The 25,546-nt window shown below is 45.5% G+C and overlaps 9 protein-coding genes across 9 annotated transcripts; 6 read left to right on the top strand and 3 right to left on the bottom strand.

The window, feature by feature from the left end:
* Positions 1–1,462: 1,462 nt before the first annotated feature.
* On the bottom strand, positions 1,463–4,881 carry SERLADRAFT_448076 (uncharacterized protein; the record flags this gene model as incomplete). The annotated part of the gene is made up of 11 exons (XM_007317074.1): positions 1,463–1,793; positions 1,860–2,206; positions 2,264–2,836; positions 2,906–3,131; positions 3,323–3,452; positions 3,505–3,542; positions 3,621–3,733; positions 3,792–4,037; positions 4,137–4,377; positions 4,414–4,514; positions 4,566–4,881. 11 exons carry the CDS (start codon positions 4,879–4,881, stop codon positions 1,527–1,529), a joined length of 2,598 nt encoding a protein of 865 aa, XP_007317136.1.
* Positions 4,882–7,137: 2,256 nt separating this feature from the next.
* On the top strand, positions 7,138–7,798 carry SERLADRAFT_414791 (uncharacterized protein; the record flags this gene model as incomplete). The annotated part of the gene is made up of 2 exons (XM_007317073.1): positions 7,138–7,481; positions 7,551–7,798. One exon carries the CDS (start codon positions 7,156–7,158, stop codon positions 7,474–7,476), a length of 321 nt encoding a protein of 106 aa, XP_007317135.1.
* An 859-nt stretch (positions 7,799–8,657) lies between these two features.
* SERLADRAFT_414790 (uncharacterized protein) lies at positions 8,658–10,734 on the top strand (the record flags this gene model as incomplete). The annotated part of the gene is made up of 17 exons (XM_007317072.1): positions 8,658–8,665; positions 8,722–8,776; positions 8,829–8,872; positions 8,905–8,969; positions 9,023–9,057; positions 9,109–9,143; positions 9,200–9,224; positions 9,283–9,294; positions 9,353–9,414; positions 9,479–9,579; positions 9,668–9,784; positions 9,842–9,888; positions 9,947–9,953; positions 10,018–10,174; positions 10,231–10,341; positions 10,401–10,437; positions 10,494–10,734. 13 exons carry the CDS (start codon positions 8,870–8,872, stop codon positions 10,330–10,332), a joined length of 768 nt encoding a protein of 255 aa, XP_007317134.1.
* A 798-nt stretch (positions 10,735–11,532) lies between these two features.
* On the bottom strand, positions 11,533–13,000 carry SERLADRAFT_464642 (uncharacterized protein; the record flags this gene model as incomplete). Its single annotated transcript, XM_007317071.1, has 2 exons — positions 11,533–12,689; positions 12,755–13,000. 2 exons carry the CDS (start codon positions 12,946–12,948, stop codon positions 11,678–11,680), a joined length of 1,206 nt encoding a protein of 401 aa, XP_007317133.1.
* A 1,116-nt stretch (positions 13,001–14,116) lies between these two features.
* Positions 14,117–16,696, top strand: SERLADRAFT_414788 (putative asparagine synthase; the record flags this gene model as incomplete). The annotated part of the gene is made up of 8 exons (XM_007317070.1): positions 14,117–14,267; positions 14,323–14,509; positions 14,566–14,836; positions 14,898–15,195; positions 15,266–15,468; positions 15,543–15,953; positions 16,016–16,152; positions 16,207–16,696. 8 exons carry the CDS (start codon positions 14,117–14,119, stop codon positions 16,616–16,618), a joined length of 2,070 nt encoding a protein of 689 aa, XP_007317132.1.
* Positions 16,697–16,751: 55 nt separating this feature from the next.
* SERLADRAFT_464637 (uncharacterized protein) lies at positions 16,752–18,635 on the bottom strand (the record flags this gene model as incomplete). The annotated part of the gene is made up of 5 exons (XM_007317069.1): positions 16,752–17,335; positions 17,396–17,560; positions 17,618–17,995; positions 18,061–18,339; positions 18,418–18,635. 4 exons carry the CDS (start codon positions 18,311–18,313, stop codon positions 16,875–16,877), a joined length of 1,257 nt encoding a protein of 418 aa, XP_007317131.1.
* A 74-nt stretch (positions 18,636–18,709) lies between these two features.
* On the top strand, positions 18,710–21,062 carry SERLADRAFT_464634 (uncharacterized protein; the record flags this gene model as incomplete). Its single annotated transcript, XM_007317068.1, has 8 exons — positions 18,710–19,088; positions 19,138–19,442; positions 19,509–19,643; positions 19,713–19,994; positions 20,051–20,251; positions 20,318–20,536; positions 20,619–20,728; positions 20,803–21,062. 8 exons carry the CDS (start codon positions 18,938–18,940, stop codon positions 20,876–20,878), a joined length of 1,479 nt encoding a protein of 492 aa, XP_007317130.1.
* Positions 21,063–21,242: 180 nt separating this feature from the next.
* SERLADRAFT_436773 (uncharacterized protein) lies at positions 21,243–22,196 on the top strand (the record flags this gene model as incomplete). The annotated part of the gene is made up of 5 exons (XM_007317067.1): positions 21,243–21,321; positions 21,354–21,480; positions 21,535–21,911; positions 21,967–22,098; positions 22,156–22,196. The coding sequence occupies 5 exons, from the start codon at positions 21,243–21,245 to the stop codon at positions 22,194–22,196; spliced, it is 756 nt and encodes a 251-aa protein (XP_007317129.1).
* A 431-nt stretch (positions 22,197–22,627) lies between these two features.
* On the top strand, positions 22,628–25,540 carry SERLADRAFT_436772 (uncharacterized protein; the record flags this gene model as incomplete). Its single annotated transcript, XM_007317066.1, has 17 exons — positions 22,628–23,006; positions 23,073–23,361; positions 23,420–23,433; positions 23,485–23,623; positions 23,672–23,784; positions 23,841–23,968; positions 24,031–24,220; positions 24,276–24,305; positions 24,346–24,472; positions 24,525–24,572; positions 24,625–24,691; positions 24,753–24,854; positions 24,904–24,994; positions 25,056–25,103; positions 25,155–25,258; positions 25,309–25,402; positions 25,458–25,540. 17 exons carry the CDS (start codon positions 22,628–22,630, stop codon positions 25,538–25,540), a joined length of 2,046 nt encoding a protein of 681 aa, XP_007317128.1.
* Positions 25,541–25,546: the final 6 nt, after the last annotated feature.

Below are 25,546 nucleotides of genomic sequence, written 5' to 3'. Positions count from 1 at the left end.
AAGCACTTCATGCGTAAAATGTACAACTTTGAATGATTAATCAGCGGGTGAGAGAATTGTACTAATAATAGGTGTTTATCACGCGTGTTCAGGAACCGTATCCTCATGATGAGGTACAATCCTGATCAAAGTGTTTATTAGTATATCCAGGCCTTGATGTGGCTTGAAGCTGGTTGGCAAGATGCCTACTACCAGTCCCTACCCATCGTGCTGGCTGGCTGGGAGTGATACCCAGTCTCTAATCTGTGATATAAAGTGGTAGTGATGGTTAAGAAAGCCTATGAGGGCTATGAGAAGTAAGATAGCAAACGATACCTCTAGCCCTAGAGCCAGAGGTGTAATGGGAAAGTGTTCAAGAACCAAGACATAGAGAAGATAAGAAAATAGTAAAATGGTCCTTACGTTATACTGTAGCGAGTAGCACCTCCAACTATAAGTAGTAGGGGGTTTAGTATAGAAATACCTTAGTCGTTTCTATAGCCTCTTGGGCAGCGGCTGAGGTATGTTACATTATATTTATTAGAAATCACCTTAAACTAACATCCATTGTAGTTTCACTTAGGTAAATAATAAAGTCGTTTCTACAGCCTCTCGGGCAGCGGCTGAGTTTCACTTAGTTTTATTAGTCAGCATTGTTCTCCTAGGAGTCATTATACTATAGCAAGTAGCACCTCCGACTATAAGTAGTAGGGGGTTTAGTATAGGAATACCTCAGTCATTTCTATAGCCTCTTAGGCAGCGGCTGAGTTTCACTTAGATTTATTAAGATGTTCTAATTTCTGACAGTATTATCAAACCACATTTGGTCAAATCAGGCAAAAGTGGATTTTTCTGACATTGAGTAGATCATATACATCCCGCACCATGCAGTTCATGCGCAAGAAGAGACACTGGGCAAACTAGATCTATGCTCTTGGTAATAAAACTAAGTGAAACTCAGCCGCTGCCCGAGAGGCTATAGAAACGACTTTATTATTTACCTAAGTGAAACTACAATAGATGTTAGTTTAAGGTGATCTCTAATAAATGTAATGTAACATACCTCAGCCGCTGCCCAAGAGGCTATAGAAACGACTGAGGTATTCCTATACTAAACCCCCTACTACTTATAGTTGGAGGTGCTACTCGCTACAGTATAATGACTCCTAGGAGTACAATTGTGCTCCTAGGAGAACAATGGTTACTCCATGGAGTGGTGGCTATGCTCCATGGAGAACAATGGCTGCTTCGGCAGAGACCGGGTTTATCCGGTTTTGTCACTTGGTGGTGCCCAACTCCAGGTGCATCAGTAAAGTGTCAAATTTCTTGACGGAACTTGGTCACGCTTTGCTGACTTTCAAGACTGTTCAAGAAATATAAGGAATTAAAGCTCTATCAAGTGAACAAGAAAGCGAGCCAATTCACCTTCAACTTCATTTAGACACGTAGGCTGGTCTAAGTAGAAGCATTCAGACATTTTGAGCAAAGTGTTATCCAAGCGTGGTCCAAGTACATGAAGTATAAAATCAAGTTTGACAAGTTATGAATCATCCTTGGCTAAGTCCGAAGGCATGATGGTCTATATATTTATTAATGTAGAACGTAGGAAATTTATCTAGTGAGTTAGTGAAATCAATGTCAGATGGGATGAACCGATGACCATAATCGCCGAATACAGGCATGAGATGTGCACTACGAAAGATACAGTCTAAATGAATAATTTCGAGACTGGGTGATCCATCGTCATTTGTATCAGGCTGGACCTTCCACAACCCAGTGAGTTCATCAGGCTCATCCAGAATATGAGAGAACCACTATATAAGAGCACATGGATAAGTAGTATTATCATGTGAGAAAGAAAGGAATGCAAAAATGCGAACGACATCGAGTCCTCGGATTCCTGGAATTGAAGGATCGCGCTCGACAAAAGCACAGTTGTAATGAGCCGCATGCTTTCGCCACAAAGGCGTGGCACGAATTGTTTCTCGGCGCATACCACCGATTCCACTGCAGTCGCTTGGCGCATAGAAATATGCAACTGCCGAGTGCGTTGCAACTACCCTCGAATTGAACATGGGGCATTGGTGCAGGGGTATATTAAAGGCTGAGGGTGCATCATGGTCGTTCATGTGCGCTTGGCTGTAAAGGAAGCGCCGGAGTAACTCAACAAGGCAGGGTTGGTTGAGCTGCACACTGAGTTTGTGGCAGTTTGTTGAATATTGACGCACTAAAAAGATAGCCATCAGTATAATATACATTTAAATAGCAGTGAAATAAAATGTACAACGGCGAACCGATGGTTTGACATAGCCAGGTGTCAATGGACCTGGGACCGGCCCACTATCCCCGTTGTTGTTGTCTTCGGTATTGTGGTGCTCCGCTCTTGTATCCAGAGCTCTTGTAGCCTCCATTGCATCATTGTGATAATTCTTTACATAGTCTAGGATACTGCCTGAAAGCATCCCACGGGCTGTAAAGTCCACCCTAGAGACCGCAAGTTTGTCGAGCCTCTGGTTGATCAGCAACATCTGACCAAGTGCTTCAAATCTGCTTGACCGGCGCCATGCTTCTTTTACAGCCGTAATGTGTCGTGATTCCGTTATTGACAAACAGAGGCTGTTTGGAGACCCAAACATTCGAATGAGCCATGGATAATGTTGTAGTGAATGCTGTTGTGGGAGAGAGAACCCTGTTGGTCGGACACCTAGTGTCTCAAAAATGGTGCGGCTGTGGTGGAAATCCTTGACGGCATCTTGCACTTTCTGGATGGTGCTGTCACTGTGAGTATCGTGCCGTACCAAGTAACAGAAGTCAAGAAAAGCCTGGAATGTACATATTATGTCTGGGGGGACATGCCCTTCAATAGTGGGGAAGTACACCTTCATGAGAGCCTTTGAATTGTCGCCGGTTCACTGCTTGAATCCACGGCCTTGAGGAAATCGTCGAAGGCCAGGAAACGAGGGAACTGCTGCAATCCGTCGGTCAATGTCATCTGAAATCTCGTCAGCCCGCTTCTTGCTATATGTTAGATGGAGGTAATCTTCTACCCAAGTCACAAGGTGATCCTTAAAAGTACCTTTGATGACTTGGTGAAGAAGATCAGGAGCCAGAATTTCATGTATGTTGGCACGAGGGAAATCATGTGTGAATGGCTGTTTGAGTGTGGGTTGGTGAACAAGAAAAAACAGGATTCGTTTGAATGTAAAAGGGTTGGCAAATGAGAAAGAACAGGATTCATTCAAATGTAAAAGGGTTGGCGTATGAGAAAGAACAAAATTTGTTTGAATGTAAAAGGGTTGGCATATGATAAAGAACAGGATTTGTTCGAATGTAAAAGACTCACTACTATGTCGCTAACAATACCATATTGGTCCCACAAAACCACTGGACTGAGGAAGTTTGCAAGAACCTCTGTGTGATCTTCTGAGCGCCGACCACCTCTGCCATCAAGATTGTTAGGCCAGGCAATACAGCTATGAGAATCAGATATTAGTCTGAATAGTACCGTATAAGAAAGCCACTTACCGAGGACACCACCCTTGAACTATACATGCAAGAAGAGCCTGCTCCGGATAATCAGCTATGTATGGACCAATACCATAGATAACACGCCTAAAATGCATGTCAGCGCATCATAGAACCTCCGGAACTAGCATCCCGGGTTTGAGATCTTGAAGAATGCGAGCCAGGGAGGTGTGGAATAACTGTCGGTGAAACTTGCGAAACTTGATGTCATTTGCATACTTCTTCTCAGCTGAAAAGGTGTTAGCTTTAGTATATGCAAAGAAAAAATATTGTTGAATAGAACAAACTCTTTGGAATGGCCAGAAAGCCCAGCAATGCAACAGCATTCCTGTGTGCTCGTCGGACATTATTGTGAATGTTTCCAATGGATATATACACTGGATAATATTCATTTTGGCCTGTCGCAACTGACACTGTGGTCTTATCGCTGCCTAGAATAACAGGCACGAATGATGAGCCATGGGTTGTTGGATCCACGGAGATCTTGTTGGCCTGCTTCCAGGCCCACTCCCCTGACATGAAGTCTTTATATTCTCACTCTCCCTTCTTGCTAAACTTCCGGTAAGGCACAAAATTGGTTTCACCACAGAAGTCTCAATTAGATAGCATGTTTTGAATGATGGCACGCGGACTCCTAAACCAAACATCAAATTCCTGTTTCATCCACTCTGGGGGGTCTTCTTTGGGAAGCTCGCCATTATATGAGAGAGAGAAAGACTCCCATGGCACGTCACTGCTGGAAGTCGAGTCAATTACTCGGTACAAGTCGTCCTTGTTTGCAAAAGGGACATCTTCATCAGCCAGACCATTTTTGATGAACGAGGCCCTCCACAGATCTACAAGGGCATTAATATCTCCCCCAGACATCTGTACCTTTTTGTAGAGGAGTTACGCTGTCTCAAACTCAACACAATCCCGGTATGGGGACCAATCATTGGTTGACGGGGTTTCGGGTAGTACAGGTTTTGCTCCAGGAGGTAGAAAGTTCGCGTTTTCATCACAAGGCCGTCCTGTGAGTTTTCAGCAGGAATAACGCCCATTAGAAAACATAGACAACATACCATCTAGAAAAGGATAGTATTCAATCTCACATTGAGCCTGATCTTCTAATGGCTCATTGAATAGCGGATTTTCTTGCTCATCCTGTCCGTCAAATGGTTCGAAGTTGCTTTCTAGTTCATTTTCAGCTGGTGGTGAAAGTGCTGGGTGCTCAGGAGGAAGTGGACGGCTGGGGGCACTGACATGACAAGAGCGCACATGTTTTTTCAAACCGGAGAGACTGCGAAACCAGCGGTTGCACTGAGAATTCTCGCAGGGTATAGTTAAGCTGCTGTGGTGTGGCCGGGCAGGTTTGTGATGATATATCTGGGGAGGCATTGTTGTTTGAGTCTACTAGTAAAGAACGTAAGAGCAATCATACTATGTGTGAGAAAGCTTTAGTTCCGAAGTAACACAGAAAATTTCATTTGAAAATTACCTACTATTAGTCCTGAACTCCGTTTTCTCTCTTCCACGTAAAGCTTTGTCCATCCATCTTCCCCCCATGTCTCGCCCAGTAACTCGTGCTAAAAATGCCCATCAACACCCCGGGAAAATTCTACTTGACCTGGAACCAAAACGTTGTTCTCGAGCGGAGGTAGCGCAAGAGAAAGAACAGTTTAAACTCACCAAAAAGGAGTTGGTGCAAGCTATGAAGCTTGGTCTTGCTGCTGCAGCAAAGGTTGAAAATAAAAATGCCAGAGAAGACATAGAAGACAATATACCTATGCTCCCTCCCTCCCAACGGCGCCAGGTAAGTAAGAAAGACAGCCCTTACATCGAGGATGGCAGAGAAGATTCTGTGGCACCTATTCCTTCCCAGTGGCACCAGTCCCATCTTGCATGCTGTAAAAGCAGCCTGAAGGTCATCCCAGATAGCGGGGATGAAGAAGAATCAGTAGGCAGCAAAGAGAGCAAAAAAGACGAACAAGGTATGATGTGTTCTTCTCAGCTGATGATGGAGTTGATAACGGAGTTGATGAAGGAATTGATGGAGCTATTAGTATGGTGTGTTCTTCTCAGCTGGACTTTCAAACCAATGATGGAGTTGATGAAGGAATTGATGATAGAGACATCGATATGATGTGTTCTTCTCAGCTGTACTTCCAAGCTGATGATGGAGTTGATGGAGGAATTGATGATGGAGCTGATGATGGAGACAACAATGAAGGTTTGGAAGAGAGTGACATAGAGGAGCTCGTCCCCAAGAAAAAGAAGAAAGCAGGCAACGACTCAGGCATTCAAGGTGCCATTGTAGCCTTAAGGCAACAAGGAAGTGCAGCTTCCGACCTGACGCTGGCTAAGCCCCAATATGGTGCGCAAAGACCACGTGGAAGGTCAGCACATTTCTTTCATCTGATCTCTACAGAATGACTGATCAACTGCTTTGCCTCAACAAAATAACTCTATTTTTCTACCAACGCCTCAATTCAAATGTGTCGGATCCATCCTATAGCAAATCTGTAGGCATCAATTCATGGAGAAAAAATGTTCACAAGCCAAACTATGCTACAACAAACGAAGCAGATGAACTCAGCACAAACTCGCAGGACGTTTCATCACTCTTTCCCATCACTACAGACTCCACTGCTTGCACATCTCATCCGAACAACAAGAAACGGGTGCTCTCTTCACAATCCACATCAAATATGTGGTCAGCTACAAATGAAGGCACTGGTATTGGATATCGGGCGGGTGGACTTGAGGATGAAGTTGAGATAGAAGAGTACATAGAGGCTGTTAAGGGAAAGCGTACCATAAGCACTGTGAGTTAACCGTTCAAGTTTGTTTTTTACTGACCTTATTCTTCTCTAGAACCTCGTTAAATTTTGAGATGGTGTTAAGCCTCCCTTAAAGCGCATCAAAGTTGAACATCCGACAAAAATCACAAACTCTGACCTCCTGGAGGGTTGCATGGAGGGTGGCCGTTGGCGCAACACTTTTATCACAATGTATAAGAAGTGGGTTGGGACCTGCGAGAATCCCTGGAACATTAGCGACACCAAGGCAATCTGGGCCATGCAACTGGCCTGGGATGCTATCTATCCCAACATTCGCCACGCTATCACTGTACAAGACCCTGTCTATCTTGTGGTGAGTTTTATTTTGTCTTTTGTCTTGTTATTTCTTTCACTAGCTCTTAGGCCTCTCAACGTCTTTCGGAATGGCGAAGTGGTTTTGGTTCTACTGCCAAGGCCATGGTGGAGCACTTCTTTGAATCTGATCCCGCTTACACAACTTATCACGCCCGTCAAGAATTTGCTAGTGAAGTTCTCACTGGTTTTGCATACCTCTACGAAGAAATAGGGGATGATCCCTTGGTATGTGGTCTCATAATACATCATATTTGGCTCACATTTTGTTTTTAGGGATTTTGTGGTCTCTTTCGGTCGCCGTTTGTCCTGCAAACATTTGCGGCCCACCTTGCGGCAGTTAACACATCTATTGATGTTGAGGTATTGCGAGCTGACAGTGTGCCTAGTAATGCCACAGACACTAAGAAGTATCCACCGGTAGGGGCCCTAGCGATGAGCGCAGCAGCCGTGAGTACAAAACCAGCATCATTTCGAGGTCTCTACTAAAGCCTGAATATAGGTTGAATGTGCATTTACTATGTGGGCTGAGAGAAAAATCACCTGGGACCCGCCAGTAACGCAATCCCAAGTAGGTTCCGTAGCTCGGAAAGTCAAGCCGGTTCGAGAGCTCAACAGGGCTACTGGCAAAACAACCGGTAGCCATGTGGCGTTCTCTGACACGAACTGGGGCGAGGCTACTCGCTATTATGCTACATCAATCAAAGCACTCAAACAAGAGACAATGGACGACATAGTGGCAAAAGCAAGCACCTACGTTGTTGGAAAAGGACGCTCTAAACAGCCAGCCACAAGTACAGATGGAGGTGCTGACCCTCGAGCCCGTCTAGCTGATGTTTAGGCTGTGTAAGTGTTCCTTGTATGTGTGCCCTCGCATTCATGCTCATTACAGGTTTTTTGCGTTGGGGTGCATAGATGATCAAATACATTTAGTGTTTTCCCCAGCTATCATGAATTCCTTGTAGACTCTTTCCACATCCCTGCTCAGTTTGTTTTGGTGATAATTGTGTCTTGAATTGTGTTTCGTCTTTTACAACTTGGAGCACTGACTTTTTCTTATTCTCATTTAATGCTACTTGTTCCGGTTCTCGAAAATATCTTGCTTTCATCTTAGGAGTTACTTCTTAATGCCTTAATAAAAATTCAAGAGTTGTTCAAGTTTGTTCAAAGTCGTACTCAGTGAGATTCAAGAAATTGAGTGTCCTTAATCAAACTTTTCTCGTCTTGAAAATCCATAGGTCCCTTGGCACCAAACCGATCTTAATCACTCTTAAAATCGTTTTAAGCTGAGTTAAGGTCTTCAAAGAAAGTTGACATTTTACTGATGACTGGAAGATCGCTGAAGATGATTGGAAAGCGACAAAAGGATACAAGACTAATACAATAATAGTGAACCCCCCTCTACTTACAAGTAAACGGAATCAGTTTCATAATGAAGCAATCTAACTCTGGAATATGTGCAGTGTCTCGGTTCCCTGTTCCCATACTGTTCATCTCAATAGTCGGACATGATCGCATCTCTCCGGCACAGACTACGGAAGATGAGCATTGTCCACATCTTTACTGTAAACAGAACCAATGTTCGTACATGCTGATCACAAGAACCCTTACATAGGTATATTTTGTTTAAAGTGCGCCAAAAGGACGAACTCGAATACTCACCTGTCTCTTTCACCTCATGTTACAAAAATCTGATATCCTCGTGTCCCCGCTATCAGGGTTGCAGGTAAAGTACTTGGAATGTAGCTACTGGGGTACGAATTTATCACTGAATACAGTCTCTCAATTAGGCTTACTAGTATCACTCTTGTAGGGTTCCTTGTTGCAACTGTGTTAGCTCATTGGCTGCTCTAATTCCCTCTGGAGGTTAACGTTGTGTAAGTTTTCTAGGGTGCATGTTTGTGCAGGCCTATTACTATTTTCTCAATTACAATGATCGGTGGCCCACCAAGACACTGGTGAGTAACAGCGTTCAAGCCGTGTCCATATCATCAGGCACTCACCACAGTGTGCCAGGTGTCATGTATCCTGTACGCAATATGTACCATAAAATGACCATAAAATATTACCTTATGCTTCTTCATAGTATCATCAACACATTGAATTGGATATTTTTAGCCAGGTTGTTTTTTCCCCACTTCGTATGTTTTTCGATTTGTATCGCAGATTATACCTTATATTCCCCCCTCCTAGACTCAAAATCACTACAATCCATTGATTCTTACACTCCTGCCATGGTGCGTAAAGCCTTATCTTACAGCTATCACAGCCTACTAAGACCCAAGATAGGGAATATAGTGCAGAGATTGCCACAACATGCGTCATACAGGCACTGTATACACGCCCATAATAACCTTACTTTGATACCTATACTGATCATAATACAGAGCACAGTTGTTCTTCGCTCTCCAAATCCACATAGGTGAGTCTATTAGCCCTGGTAGCTTCAAGAGCCTATGTTCATTTACCACAGTCAACCGGAAGAGTTGGATAGTGGCTTTGATCATTGTCAGTGTGTTCAATATGCAGACATATTTCAATTGTTATATTTATGTTGACTCCAGGTCTTTTTTGCACTGTGTGGTTTAGGAAAGTTGTCACTATATTTCAAGCACGATGCATGGACTCACTTATTGTTTTCTGGCAGGTTTAGGGATGGGTAGGCCGCTGTATCATCGTGACGTTGTATCCAGATAATCACCCCCTTATCAATCTAGCTAATGCTTGCCTCTTAACGCAACACTCATCTCTCGCGTATACCAACACAAGGACGTTTCGTGTATGCCGCTGTCTATGTATTCTCTATATTGTGGCTATCTAACATTTCGATGTGGCACTTACAGATCCTGGGTGATATTTGTCTCACTGTGTCGACAGTTTGTGATTTCATCGCTTCAGCCGCAATGTGGTGTTTTCTCAATCCCAAGGAGATAATATCAAGGAAGTCAGTAGTATTTTCCGTACCTCGAGTCCTTTTATCCTCTTTTTCTTTTTCTGTTTAAATGAGCATCGTGATTGATAGGGTATTGTAGGACAAGGGGCATCCTGAAATCAATACAATTCTTGGTACTCAATCGTGGGATACTCCTCGTGGCTGTGCAAGGCTCATGTCTGGTCTTGTGGTTTGTTGAACAAACCTACTGGTATTGGTATGTACCCGTCATTGCATGTAATCATTTATTCATGAAACACAATGGGACAACAAGGTTGCCTTTTTATTTTATCCTCCCCAGCTTATATGTTAACCTTACGCGTGAGCTTCCGTTATGGGTATCATCATTGTAGACGTAATGTCAGCATTTGATTTACAGTGGCCTTGTAAGTGTCAGAAATGCAGCTCAACCAACATTCCTATCAATAACCACTGATTTCTGCCTTCCAGACTGATCGAACGTGCAAATATCCGAGCGAAAGAGAATGTTACCAATGCATCTTTTCAGCTTACAGGAGGCTCTCGACGATCTTTAGAGTTCAATGTTGCTAATTCTTCACGGCCCCAGATGGCGACCTTTTCGTATGAAGTGGCCTTAAGTTCAGCAGTGAGCATATTTTTCTTTCTGGGGGGAATGCTGAATGAACCCTTTGCTTATATCAGAATAATACGGTGGAGACTAATGATAGTCACTTGAATAAGCTTAAATTGAGCACAGAGAGGCTCGAAGAGGGCTGCAGCGGAGGTGACGCATATAACGCATAGCGAACGGTTGTCGGTATCTACAGAATACAGTTCATACCCAGCATGGACTGAAATACTGTAACGTTCAGGTTGAATGTGGAAATGGGCATGGGGTGGCAGCTCTTGATATGTATTCCTGTGCATTTGAAGCATCTCTAATCTTGACGATTTCTGTGCCACACCTTCAGGGCCTACATCGCCTTAGCCAGGCGTTCGAGGTTTTGGCGCGCCCGTGTTGTCATGCAGTGGGACTCGGTGTCTTATAACTTACCGGGGTACCAACCCACGCAATCGAGATCAGCGATCAGCTGGTCATCGTGATACCACAGTACACCATCTCCACAGTCACCTCGGTCGTCCACCTCTTCATCTACCGGAGAATGACAACTCAAACACTCATGCTTGCACGGCTGGCGCCCTCTTTACTCATCGTCTACCCACATTACAGTCCGTACTTTTCTATAAAACATGCAGCCCCAGTCTAGTACTATCCCACTCTTTAAGTATCAAGTATTCTCTTTCTAATTTTGACAAACCTAATACATAGGAACGTGAGATGATTAGATACTGTAACTTCAAAGGTATCGGTGTCATCCCTTACTCCCCCCTCGCCTCCGGAGATGTCGCTCGCCCCATAGGTGCCTCCACCCCTCGCCTCAAGCAAGCCGAAGGCACTCCTTTCGACAGATCGCACTTGCATGGGTGGCTACGAAGACAACTAGTCCGATCGTGCGCGTTGGGTCGGTAAGTCCTGGTTCGTGTTGTCATTGCTGTTATCATTACCGTGCTTTGGAGTCATGATTGGATGGATGAGTGAGAGGATGGGGGGACGGACGATGATCGAGGAATTGTGATATGGATTTGGTTTGCTGACATTTTAGAAAAACTAATGTTGCTAGGTTGAATTCATCCATTTTCACGGGCGTAAAAGTCTGGATGAAGAAGAGATAAAATCTCTCGAAAAACCGTGCATACTGCTCCATTCTCACATTCCCATGTATCCTTACCCCTATCAATCAACCTAATTGACCTCAACTTTCTCGTTGACAGGTATGAACCTGTCGCTCCCCAAGTTCTTCTAGTTCTTGGGATTATGAGATTAGTGCAGAGAGCAAACCTCGCATAGGCTAAGTTGATGGAAGAATTGCGTTTCCCGTGCGGTGCTTGTCTAGACCATCTTAGACTAATATCTCGCCCTTATCTTCAGCTGACAAACTTGAATGTACACACGTAGATAAATCTTCTTGTTTTTTGTAACTGCAGTTAAACATTCTTCTCTCCTTTCAAGGGCGCGGCCCACATTTTCCCAATCAACTGCATCTGTCAATTGTAAATCATCTGGGCGAGAAGCTGGAATTGAAAATATCTAAAACACGTCCGCCCATTCTGCGATTTTCAGCAACGCATCGGTGCACTGAGGCTCATACTTGGGCCAGCTGATGAACGAATGTATACTATCAGGCATTTCCAAGTAGGTAACCTGACCAGCGCCGTTCCCCTCGCCCATATCACGCACCATCCTACTCTTAAGAGTTTTGATCTGGTCCAAAAACATTTCCGAGCCACCCGCGATGAGGATGGTTCTGGGAAATCGATAAAATGTAGAGTCGATATGTAGTGAGGCGGGGGATATGTACTCATTCGTCTCGGCACCTTCCCGTCCGTGAGGTCCGAGGAAAGCAATCTTGGAGTAGCAGTCAAGCGGCGTCAACTGGGAGACGTAATCTGACTCGGCATTTAGGAAGGGTGACAATCCAGGTTTAACATGCGAAGTGCTGAGATCGACCCAGGCAGAGAGAAGGATCAATCCGGCAGGAGGCTCAAAGACGTTGTCCTTAGAATCTCCCTGGCATTCAAGCAAATATCGTGTAAGCGCCAGAGCGAGATTTGCTCCTGCAGATTCGCCCGCTATCACGATATCTGAAGGATTGTATTTGCACTCGTTAACGAGGTAAGCATAACCAGCGATAGCATCGAGGAGGGCGGCTGGAAACGGATTACGAGCAGGGTAAGGAGGTCCCACAGAAAGCCGATATTCGACGGAAAATGCACGTCGAAATGAGGAACATTTGTTTAGGAGATCACGGGCATATTTAGCAGACCTGTCATCTGGGTGAGATGAAAGTAGTGTGTAGGCGCCGCCGTGAAGACGATAAAGGATCTTCTCGCCTGACTGCAGGGGTGCACCGATAGTGAAATCTAAACCTTGCTTATCCATCCAGTACCCCGGTATGCGGATGGGTTGCACACCAGATATCGCTGCCCATTGTTGAAGTTGCTTGTTCATTAGCTCTGGAACGGGATTGATCCACAAAGCTTTCACACCAGGGCCTTCCTTTATTGCTTCGTGGGTTGGAAAGCTCAGCATAGATCCTACTCTATCGAATAGGTAGGTATATCGTCAGAATATATATTATTGAGGAAAGTGCGATATCGGGCGTACTTCTCCTCAACCTTCCCCAAATAACGAACGAATGCGATACCTACACTGCGCTGTAGGGACCAAGATTTTCTTGGACGCCACGCTCGAGGTGCATATTTGACGACATGATAGGGAATGAACAGGAATACTATGAACAGGAGTTGATAACCCAAGTATAGTGCACGGAAAGGCTGGCGGCGCCATTCGTGTGTCATAAGGATGAAAGACAGGTGGGAGAGTTCCAGCAACAGAGTATCCAAGCGCTTCGATTGCGACTGTGACTGTTTGTATTATTTAAAGTTAAGGCTTCAAAATAGACTGATTCGTCTCGGGTTCGACGTACACATCTTTGATATTGAACATAGCCCTAGAAAGAAAGCGGTTTGACGATAACAGTGACATGCTTCAGCCACATAAGATGTAAGTTTGGCATTGGTACATCCAAGTCGTAGCCGAATAGATTGATGGCATTCCTGGACCTTGCTATAGACCGAAATGCTTCTACAGCGCTGGGGCCATATGGGGAAGTAGACGGAACAGAAGATCCAAAGCTATGAGAGAAAAAATTTCAAGGTAAGTATGTAATCTCTCGAGAGTCGTGAACGCGGCTACGAAGTGCAGCAAGTTTTCTGAGCGAGTTTTCTGGGGCATGCTATTTGAAGAAATTTCAGTAAAACATACCGCTGAATTTTCAGCGTTGAACATTTGGATCTTTGGCGGCCGGGAAGAGTGGCACTAGAGAACATACCATATGGAGACCGCCATTGCCGACGTTTCGCCGAGCCCGATGTCAATGTCATGCGGCGAAAGTCAGACTCGGACTTGCCTTGCAACCGTGACACAACTTTCATTCCTTCTTGTATCGTCCACCGGCATTTGTTCTGGTTTTCTTCAACAATTCGGCGTCTGATGGTTGCAACATCTTGCCTTTGTCTAGCTACGAACCATGGCAAAACCTGGAAGTTTGCAAGCTTTTAGTCGATTTCAAGCATCTCCGAGACTTCGCATTCTGGCGACCTCGTGTCCGCGTTTTGGTCATGGGTACCAGCCTTGCAATGAGGTTCGCAACCGTATAAGGCTCCTCTTTGCGATGTTTTCGCTTCTATTACCCTTTTTAAACGGAGTATGTACTCCAGCATGGACCCCTAACGCACAGCTAATGTTCCCACAAACAAGAACCGAAGATGATCAAGATATTGTACGCCAAGGTTTCTAAATAGTGTTCTAGCTTCTATGGTTAGTGTGTCACTGGAATGTGACCCGGTTCACCACGTCAACACCCTTAGCGGCTTCAATGCTGTGGCACTTCCGCAATCGATTGTTGCTTGCAAATAAATAACCAGACCGAACAGTTCCAGTGGACTCTTTACACTCCCTGCAACAATGTGTGGAATATCTGTTTCATATGCTACCGACAATGCTTCCCCCTCTTCTGCAACTGCTCTACAGGCACAAGTAGATCAATCGATCAGCGCGATCACTCATCGAGGTCCTGACTCCACTGGTACTTATGTCTCTCCGGATGGTAGAGTCGGTAAGTCGTTCTCATATATGCGCTTTGTCGTCGCTCAGTATATATATTATTGAAGCTATGGGCCACGTCCGCCTATCTATTATTGACTTGGTTACTGGCCAACAACCTCTCCACGATGATGATTATAATGTCCATGTTGTCGTAACAGGCGAGCTTTATGATTATGAGCGTATCCGTGCAGAGCTAGAAGCAAAAGGATCCCACTTCAAGACAAACTCAGATTCTGAACTCGTTGTGCATCTGTAAGCCCATCTTTCTCAACCACTGACTCGATAGTATGTCATTGTTGCATCGCTAGGTACAAATGTTATGGCTTCAACCTCTTGACTTGGCTCCGTGGAGAATTTGCTTTTGTGCTTTATGATTCACGTCGTGACTTACTGTTCGCTGCCCGCGATCGGTTTGGCATCAAGCCACTTTATTACTCCCTGGTCGACGGCCACCTTCTCATTTCCAGTGAAGTGAAGGCCATGAGAGCTTTTGGATGGAAACCTGAGTGGGATGTCGAGAGTGTTGTTCAAATGGGTGACTTGAATGATGACAGAACCGTCTTCAAGGGTGTCTTCAAGGTCAGCTTGATGTGCATTGACCGAGTGAACGCGTATCAAATACATCATGTTTATCTCATAGGTCCCCATGGGCCACTCCATCACTCTCCGCCGTACTGGCCACCTAAAAATTCAAGCTTACTGGGACCATTCGTATGCACCTCCAACTGTCGTGGAAACTCGTACGGTGGAGGAGATGATTGATGGTGTACGTGAGCGATTAGTGGAAGCAGTGAGATTGCGTCTGCGTTCCGACGTTCCACTTGGTTTGTACCTTAGTGGTGGAATCGATAGCGCTGCAGTAGCAGGTATCGCTGCTTCTTTATTGAAAGAAAAGGATCCAGATGCCAAATTGGCAACGTTCACACTTGCGTTCCCTCGTGAGTCGTCTTTGTATCGTTATCCATCGTTTCTATGACTCTGAATTTCTTATGGTTTTATGTATTGTAGAAAGCGGAGTACTGGATGAGGGCCCAATAGCACGACGAATGGCTGCCACAATTGGTGCTGACGTACATATGATCGAACCTACTGAAACAGATCTTGTAGAAAATTTCGAGCCAGCAGTTTGGCATGCTGAGCAACCAACGCTGACTCTTCACGGTGCCGGTAAAGTCATTCTGTCAAAGTTCGTTCGGGAACAAGGGTATAAGGTGATTTTTCTTTCATTTTATTTTAATGCTGAATTATCACTCACTAGAATGTATGCGTGTACTACGGGTTCCAGGTCATTCTTTCTGGTGAAGGGTCAGACGAAGTATTTGGGGGCTACTCGTTCCTCCTGCTAGATTATCTGCGGGATACTGACCCTGCATCTGTGAGCCTCGGATTCCCGCTTCCTGCCAAGGATGAGCTGGATATGTATCTCAAAACCGTCGAAGCGATGAAGCCACCCCAGGATCACGTCTCGATTAGCAACATGTCTTTCACCGATGCCACAATGGGTCGAGATATGTATGGCGGAATCAGCACGCACCGCGTCTGGGCTACCAGTAGCCCTCCTCCAGATCTTTTCACTGCTGAAGTTCTCCAAAAAGTCGGTGGACCTGAACTTACGCAAATAATCGCTGAAGGTTTCGACGCGAGAGCTAGAGAGAAGGCTATCACTGGTCAATGGCACCCATTGCATATGGGACTGGTCAGTGCTTCTTGATAACTTTTCTTTTTGTTGGGTATGATTGTTTATGGGATTTTATGCAGTATTCTGTTTCAAAAACCATGCTTAGCAATGGGATTCTGAACTACGTCGGTGAACGTTCCGAGATGGCCAACTCAATTGAAGGGAGGCCTCCATTTTTGGACCACAAGCTGGTGGAATACGCCAACACACTTCCTCCGTGAGCACCTCCCTACCATGTTACCCAGACAGACCCAATTCAAATAATCACCAGATCTCTCAAAGTAAGACCCGTCCTGGAGGGAGAGCCAGAGATAACCCCGCGTAAATGGTCTTTCATCGAGAAGTGGGTGCTGCGTCAAGCCGTGCGGCCATTCATTACAGATGAACTATACTATCGCAAGAAATCCCAATACAATGTTCCCATCCCTCGTCCAGCTGCAGTCAGTGGCGAAAAAGTCTACACGGCTTTACAGGTCATGCTGAAGGAGCGAGTTACCGAAGCTACTGTCAGGCGCCTTGGGTTTGCGAACTGGGATCACATCAAAGGATTGCTCCACGACTATCTCGAGTCGCCTGAATCGCCTGTGGACGGTGGGCTTGATAAACGGGCCAGGACACTTCTTTTCGTGTGGAGTCTTGTGATTCTACAAGATCGGTTTGATTTGCCGACAGCACATGTATGACAATATAATGTTATGTTAACCAATATATCGTAGTCCAAACTTACAAATCTTCATCACTCAAATCAATTTTTTCATTCACAATACGCATACGTTAGCCCTGCCAACTCAAGTCTCCCCAATCAGACCAAATTACTGATGTGATAGTCAAAGTTTTGTGAGGGACGAGCTAACGCCTTAGAAATAGATGTAACGGTTAGACCTTACTACTAATACAGCTACTAGGGATAATACAAACTTTGACCAACCTGGTATCGTCTCAGATGCGCTGCAACAGAAGAGTGATGTCGTCCATGCACTTCTCTGGTGTCTCCACGGTCAACATCCGCGACACCTTGTCCTCATCGGCACCCCCGAGAGCATCACGCATTAGCGACAGCGCAGGCGCTTCCAACCCAGACCCACTCCCACCTTTACCAATCTTATCACCCACAATCCTGACCCAACTCTCCACCACCCTCTCAAAAAAGGCCGCATCTTGGGGACCGTCCATGTACATATCGACGAGCCCGTCTGAACACATGAGCAAGAATTGGTCTGTGCTGTTGAGCGCTTTGAGATCGACGTGCCGGACGTCAGGGATGTTGGAGAGATATGGAGGTGTCTTGCTGCGCCCTATCATATTTAATACCTTGGACGTGTCATAGAAACCGGGTATAGTGTTCAGGAAGACGCGCCGTGTGTAGGGAACTGGTAGTTTGAATGTGTGGTCACCGATAACTGGATAAATATGGGAGGATCAGCGAGGATGATGGGACGGGATGCATAGAGGAGACTGACCGCGAGTTGGGGCGATTGCACCTAGTACTCGGTCGTTCTCCACGCAGGCTGCTTCGCCTGGATGTTCCTTATTAATGCGATCAGTTTCTGCAGCATCTACACCATTGTGGTTGGAACTCAGAAGGGTGGAATGCCAAACACCAGTCGAGCCTTTCGATCCAAGGGCTTTGTTACAAAAGTAACATGAGCGACAAAGTCCGCTTGCACGCTACTTAAGCTCACCAGCTTGGCAGTCACCCAGACTTGCAACCCAGAGATTTTCCCTTGATGGGTCGAGGAGAGAAACGAGGAGAGTCGAGCCTCTCATGCATCGTAGTACTTTGATATTATTCTTTCCACCTGACGCGGAGTCATTGACTATGGCCTCGATCTCACTGTCAGAGAGCTTTGCAAGGCCATCGAGCCCTCCTGGGAAGAGGCCCACAAAGTCGTTCATGATAGAATTATCAAAGTCAACGACAGCCTGAGCTAAAGCCTTGGACACGAATTGTGGAGAGAACGAGTCTTTGTCAATGTTTGCAAATGCTGCAGATAAGGACCTTTGAAGGAAGGTAGGGAAGGCAGAAACAGTGTAATCTACTGTCTCTTTACCGGCATGTCCTGTGTGAAAAGAGATAACAAGCTTTCAGTATTGACTCGATCGAGTGATAAGCTATACTGCCTACCGTCAAAGACTCCAGCGAAACGCCAATTTCCGAGCGGAAGGTGGAGGTCACGGATGGCATGTCTGTCTTCGCTAGGTTGGCGGTTCGGCTGGAGACAGACACAAGCTGATCCGAGTACATTTTCAGTCTTGACCAGGCGAGTAAACTCGGCCGTGAGTGCTGGTTCAGAAAGCAAGCGGTACCTCCACGGTCCAGGATCTGTCAGCGCATAGCCTGTGATGTTACATTGGCGATAAACAGGTGGGTTAGACATGAGGGAGTTTCGTGAGTTGGGCAAGACTGCACGTGTATCATTTTAAGTAGAAACAGTTAGAAGATGGAGCGATGGGCAGAGGGTACGAAACAAAAGGACCATACGCTTTCGTTGGCTAAAGGGGATTGAAGCCTTGGGCAAAGGGTGCAGTAAGTTCGTATGGTTCTTAGACGTGGGTTATGGGCATTGGCAGCACAGAAAAATTACTCTGCTAGTGTTGGTAAAATCCAAGTCAAAGCTGTATTAGCACGTTAAGCTAATGTTTTATTTCTTACTAGTAGCACAGATACTTTGTCTGAGGTGTGAGCAGGTGTCGGTAGTCAATTTTGTTACCGAGCATTGGAAGCCTTTGGTAAACAAGCCCAAATAGGGTGGTGTGTACCGCGGGAGGACTCCGAATGAGGATTGCTGCCGGTGGCCACTGCAGACAACGTCGACGTCGACAACGTTTAACGTTTAACTAACTGTTCTTTCATTACATTGCTGTCGCTGTAAAGCAAATTCCAGTGCTAAGCGGAACACGATCTGAGTTTCGTTCAAGTTCGATCTTATCGCAAACCTGCAATCACCTTTTCAAGCCTCCGCCTTGCATGAAAGTCTGAATCTGTCCGTACGAATACTCGCATGCCCATCGAAATGGAGGTCGACATCCCCGAGAACATCTCGCACGGCGGCGAGAACAATGCTTTCCAGAAAGGCCAGAAGCGACCTACTCTTCTTCCTGTAGACGATGCGCATCCGTTCGATCTGGAAACCTACATATCTGGTTACACAGGTATATGCGATTCATATCTTCTTGAACAGGGCTCATATCTTCGCCAAAGGCCGTACTGCTGTTGATCGCCTTCTCCTCGTCATATCTACATGTCCCACCATTGCTCCTCAAGCCCTTAAACTCGCACTCACACATATCCAGCAATTGCGCGATCCAGCTCTGTACCAATCTGCCATCGCCACTTACGAATATCTCGCCTCTATCCCAGGCGTAAATGTACCACCCACCTCCGAAATCGACTCGATGCGGTCATCATGGATGGATGAAACTGTGAAGAAGAATCAGGCTGAAAGGACGAAGCTGGAGGTAGAATTGAAGACCTATTCAAATAATATGATCAAAGAGAGCATACGAGTGCGTTCTGTACCATGTCTGTGACAGAAAAGGCTATAGTTTGGCTGATCGGTACGTTATCTGAAGATGGGTCATAGAGACCTTGGCGATTTCTTCCGTGCTACGGGAGATTTTCCTATGGCACTGAAAAACTATACAAAGTCACGAGAGTTTTGTACAACAAGCCAACATGTCCTTGATATGTGCCTCTCCGTACTCGAGGTAAGCGCATCCTCTGGCTTATTCAATCGGATGAAATGAGCTAATAGAAGAAACGATGGCATGGTTAAGTTGTTGATTGAACAAAAGAACTATGCTCATATCCCGACGTACGTCTTCAAGGCTGATGCTGCCCTGGACGCTGCCAATGCTGCGAGTAATAACGCAGCCGCGAACAATCCACAAGCAACACAGGCAACCACGAATAAGAAGTTTGCAGAGCGAGAGAAAGTACAATCAAAACTCGACTTGGCCACAGCGCTTTCTTGCCTTGGTCTGGCAAACTACGAGAAGGCTGCGTTAACCTTTTTGAAACTGGGGTCTGCACAACAGCTCGGAGATTGGCTAGGCAAGGTGAATACATGCTATATGTCTAATGCGTTGAATGCGAGATGACATCAAAATAATAGCTGGTAGCACCGAGTGATATTGCAATATATGGCACGCTGTGCGCACTATCGACTCTGTCTCGTTCTGCAATCAAGTCACAATTGCTCGACAATGCTGTCTTTTCGGTATACATCGAGCAGGAGCCCTACATTCGAGAACTCATCCAAGCATATATGACGAGTAACTTTAAAATGACACTCGAGTTACTCTCCCGGTATTCAGTATGCATCTTTATTTTGATGTCTCTTCTCAGAGTGTGAGCTTTGGTTAACTGGCTTCGCCGGCAGACACGACACTCGGTTGACTTGCACCTTGCCGCACACATCCAAGAGATTACCAACTGCATTCGCAACGTTGCCATTATCCTGTATTTTCAGCCGTTTGCATCGATAAAGCTGGACCGAATGAGTACAGCCTTTGGATGGACGATCGAGGAGGTCGAGAAGGAGGTCGTTGCCCTCATCCAGTCTGGGCAAATACAAGGAAGAGTAGATAGTCAGAACAAGGTGGGTTGCTCTTCTTCTTATCGACCCAGATTATATGTCCTCAAACACTTTCTCATCCGCACCATCACCGCTCACAAATTAGATACTGAAAGCAAAGAAAACCGACTACCGGGCAGAGTTATTCGCACGTGCCATACGCGCTGGTGCCGAAATGCAGTGTGCTAATCGCAAATTGTTGCTGCGTATGCGTTTGTAAGCCTTTTTATTCTTCTCTTGTTATCTTTCTGCGTTGTAGAATTAACGAAATGGGACGGCGGGATATGCAGGCAGCAAGCTGATATTGTCGTCAAGTCACCGAAAGTGCCTCAAAGCGGTCATTCAGGCGAGCTCTTGGGCGACTGATTGTATTATACACGTATAGTTCTATAATATCATCCAATCCTTCGAAATAGCCATACCATGAGGTATATCAGTGCGATAACTCATTGCTGGTATGATGTCTATTTGGGGTCGGAGGAGCCCAATCGTGCACTATTCGCATTACCCTGTTCGTCTGAATCGTGAACTGATTCATGGTCTAAACGTCATACATTTATTATCTCTACTTGACATCTACTTGTGTCTGAGGTCAAACGCGTGTGATCACGTGACTTGAATAACCCCCCATACCCAAGGCGGGGTCATGCAAAAAAGTGCTGAGGCCGCATCGGCAAACTTTAATTTACATCTCTCACCAGAACTATCCTTCAACTGAAATTGTCTAGTTATGCCTTCCAGTACTGCAACTGCCTGGATATCGCCTTCGACGCGGACCAGTGTAATAGAAAATCTAGTCTCTGGAGTTGGTACGTTTTACACAATATTACTCAAGATTTAGTCCTGAGCAGCACTGAAATTCCAGACCGTTACAACCCATCTAATGTTGGGATCTTGGAAGATTACCTTTATCAACAGATCCGCAGTCAAGAGTACGACTGTTTAGCCAATCTCGCCATTTTAAAACTGTATGTATTACTCTTCCAGACGTTTCGTGATTAGCCTGACCCGAACTCTTACAGATATCAATTCAACCCCGACCTTTACAATCCTGATGTTGTCGTAAACATTCTACTAAAAGCACTTACCGCTGCACCATTACCCGACTTCAGCCACTGTTTGTCTCTTTTCGATGAACGGCCTCCTGCCCCCAAATCAGAAGATCCTCTCCCTGACCTGATACCATCTCTCAGCACTATGCACACTCTTCTTATCCAATGCCGTTTCCCCGCTTTCTGGACGCTGTATCACTCCGAGCAGCTTGAGCCGCTGCGAGAAAACTATACTATAGAATACGTTGGCTTCGAAGATGCTATCAGAGAAGTCGTCGTCCGAGCTGTTAAGACGTCATTCACGAAGATATCGTCCGAGAGGTTGGGTTCTTACTTGAACCTGCGAGGTTCGTGTCTTTGGGCAGTTTAAGTTCCCGAGTGTGTAACCTTTTGTTTTCTTAGGTGCGGAGCTGGAAGCATTTGCTGAACAGCACGAGTGGACGTTTGACGCTTCTGCCGGAATTTTCACCATTCCTGCCAACCCAGACAATGAAATCGAGTCTATAGTGGTCCAAGAGCAGATCGAATTGAAACGTAGGTTTTACTCGTGTTATCTGGACTGAATGTCTTCTGATATCATGGTTATTTTAGAGCTGACAAATATTATCGCGCACACTACCTTGAAGCGATGATGGAAGACATGCGAAGAGGTTCACGTTACCCAGACTCTGGCCTTTTGTTAATTATAACTTTTAGACGGTTCTGGATTTTACAGTATGGTTCGATCAGCAAGGTGTTGGCCTATTGAACCATGTTTTACTTCTACGCGTACAGTATGACAGTCGATATTTACCAAAATAACACGCTTGAATGGGGTGATATACTGCTACGCTTTGATGCAAGAATCCGATGACAGTATTTGGCATTGGTCTTCGGCGACTAGGCCGGAAGAGCTTGAGCCGGCCCGTAAAATAGCCTATACAAACCGGTGCAGCCGCCGGACGTCCCGGAAATCTTCCTCATTTAGGCTCAGGACCCCGTAGGCTCTGAAAAGTGCCATTAATGTAGGCTTTAATATCAGGTTGGCGCTCTTCAGCCTCATGAACATCTTTCCTTCATTATCATGGCAAGCCTACAAGAAGTATATTCAACCCTATACCGAAACCAACCTTCAAAAAAAGACGTGATGGATGTAGATGACACTCCAACAAACGATCCAGCACCAGCACGACCACCTTCTCCAGGCCCAGGACGTGCTTCGTCTGAACCCCTTCGCATCCTAGAGCTAACTGTAGGATATGTTTATTCGTCAGAGATGTTGGAGCACTGGTGCCTGCGTGGCCATGAAGAGCAGCCTGAGCGTATAATTCGCATATGGAAACTAATCTCAGAGGCGCATCTCGATCAGAAAATGAAGCGGATACCTATTCGAGCGGCTAAACGAGAGGAAGTACTCCTCGTTCATAGCGAAGATCTCTGGCATAGGATACAAGCCATACAGTGTGACTCTCTTGACTTTGTTAAACGCAAACTCTAGCTGACTACGCGGCGGTTACTTCGTGTATTAGCATTGACTCTTCAAGATATCCAAGACTCTGAAGCTTACTATGATCTACTATCTCTTTATGTAAATACCGGTACAACACGCTCTGCTCTGTTGAGCTGTGGTGGTGTGATAGAAGCATGCCTTGCAGTCGCAAGGAACGAACTGAAAAAGGCCTTTGCAATTGTACGACCTCCAGGTCATCATGCAGAGCCTGACGAACACATGGGTTTTTGTTTCTTCAACAATGTAGCGGTGGCTGCAAGAGTAGTGCAGCTCCTGACGCCTGTGAAACGAATTATGATCTTGGACTGGTGCGTCTGCTCCATGTGTCCTCAATTGTCAACGCTAAGTGCAGTATAACTTATACAGGGACGTCCACCATGGTAAGCTATCCGTGTGTAACGTCTCAATTTCACCGTACAAATAGCTTGCAGGCAATGGTACCCAGCGTGCATTCAACGACGATCCCTCTATTCTGTACGTGTCTCTTCACCGTTATCAAAACGGCCAGTTTTATCCGGGTGGAACCTTTGGAGGGATCTCGTCCTGCGGAGAAGGCGCCGGCCGTGGATAGTGCGTTCTTTTGCTAGCATATACTCCACTCATAACAGGTGTTTTCAGTTCCGTCAATATCCCCTGGCCGGAGATTGGAATGGGGGATGCAGATTACCTCCACGCATTTACGAGTATTGTTATGCCCATCGCCATGGAGTTCGCCCCAGAACTAGTGATAAGTATAGAAAAAATCCCCAGCTTTGAGTGAATAGTCTGATGGATATTTTACTTGTAGTCTCTGCGGGTTTTGACGCTGTGGAAGGTGATCCACTGGGCGAATGCCGTGTCACCCCTATAGGCTATGCTCACATGACACACATGTTGTCGGGCCTAGCTGGTGGCAAACTTATTGTGGCACTTGAGGTCTCGTATATTTTATCAAAAAATATGGCACTTACTGCCATAACTCAAACTAATTTGTATAGGGTGGATACTGCGTCGATGCTACAGCTAACTCTGCTTTGGCTGTTACGAGAGTAATGCTCGGTGAACCACCAGAGGAATTACCCCCAATGACCGCAACGGAAGCAGCCACAGAGACTGTGTGGCAAGTAGCTTTAGAGCAGAGCAAATACTGGAAGAGCGTGAAACCTAAAGCCTGTGAACCTCGTGAAGGTATTTTATTATTGGCATCTCAACTTGCTGCACAATCGTTGATAGTCTTATTTAGAGCTAGAACCGCTCTCCTTCTCTATACCTGGTAAAGCATTTTCTTATCCGGTAATTTTGTTCTGATATAGCTTTTCGTGGTGTAGAAATCCTCAAAGCTCATCGCCAACACTATCTTTATACCACTTATGATATGTTGCAAATACCTTTGATGACTGAAGCGTTTGAAAAGGCTTTGGGAACTCAAGTGTTATGCACGTGAGTATGCCCATGATTTTCTGTTTACATGGCTCAGGATGATTATTCACAGTTCGGACTTGCCTTTCAACAAAACTCTCGTTATCTTTATACATGAATTGTTCGTCCTTATAATTCTCGAAGTGGGATGAGCAGCTTGACCAGTTTTTTAGTGGGAACCTCCGAATAGAACTGGATTCTACGGTCACATGCAATGTGAATTTGGAGCGCTCATATCTGGTATTTCTGTGTCTCGAGCCTTGTTTTCATATTGAGTTAACTTCTTGGTGGGGAAACTTAGATCGATTCCGCTAAAGAACTAGTGGCGTGGATACGACAAGCAGGATATTCATTGCTTGACCTGAACATTTTCCCAAAACCTTACGCTTTCGATGCCAAAGGAGTAAGTGCAGACTGCTCATGCGAATGTACATTGGCTGATTTCATTCAAGTCTCGCTGGTCCAAGGATGACTTGGGACGGAATATACTCGTCTATTTATGGGACAATTATATACAGTCTGTATTGCAACCATCTTTTGGTGGTATTTCGGTGTCTAATAAACCACTACAGGCTATCGGACGCGCAAAATGTAATCGTAATAGGTCATGGACCTGGGTGTCAACCTCTCATCGCGCTGCTCAGTGAACGCTGTAAGAACTGTGTATCTGTCATGACTTGTCCATATCCTAAATTCCAAATAGTCGCTGGTGTAAAGAAGTCTGTCAAAGCAGTCGTTCAAGTGGTGAGTAATGATTATCATGCGGCGGTACCAAAGGATTTAGATATCCGTAAATGGTACCAACAAGTACGTCCGGTATTTCCTTTTGCTGCAAAGTTCTGACGGTGTGTATTTAGCATTCCCAAGTGGTCGTCCCCTCAAATCACCGCATACTGACTCCTGAGATGAGTAAAAAGAACCACAGGTGGCATGGAGTTGTGTCGACTATAGGTGCGCCATGTCTGATGCTGAGCAACTTCCAAGAAGACTCATTTCCGAATGATAGACGAGCCATCATCATCAAAGCTTATGATTCAAGCTTTCCCAAAAATACAGAATTTCGTTGAAGAGAAGTTGGAGCACCCATAATACTAG

Source organism: Serpula lacrymans (assembly GCF_000218685.1).
Source record: "Serpula lacrymans var. lacrymans S7.9 unplaced genomic scaffold SERLAscaffold_5, whole genome shotgun sequence".
Taxonomy (NCBI): domain Eukaryota; kingdom Fungi; phylum Basidiomycota; class Agaricomycetes; order Boletales; family Serpulaceae; genus Serpula; species Serpula lacrymans.
Note: the sequence above shows the minus strand (reverse complement) of the source record. Positions and strands in the feature narration are given on the sequence as shown.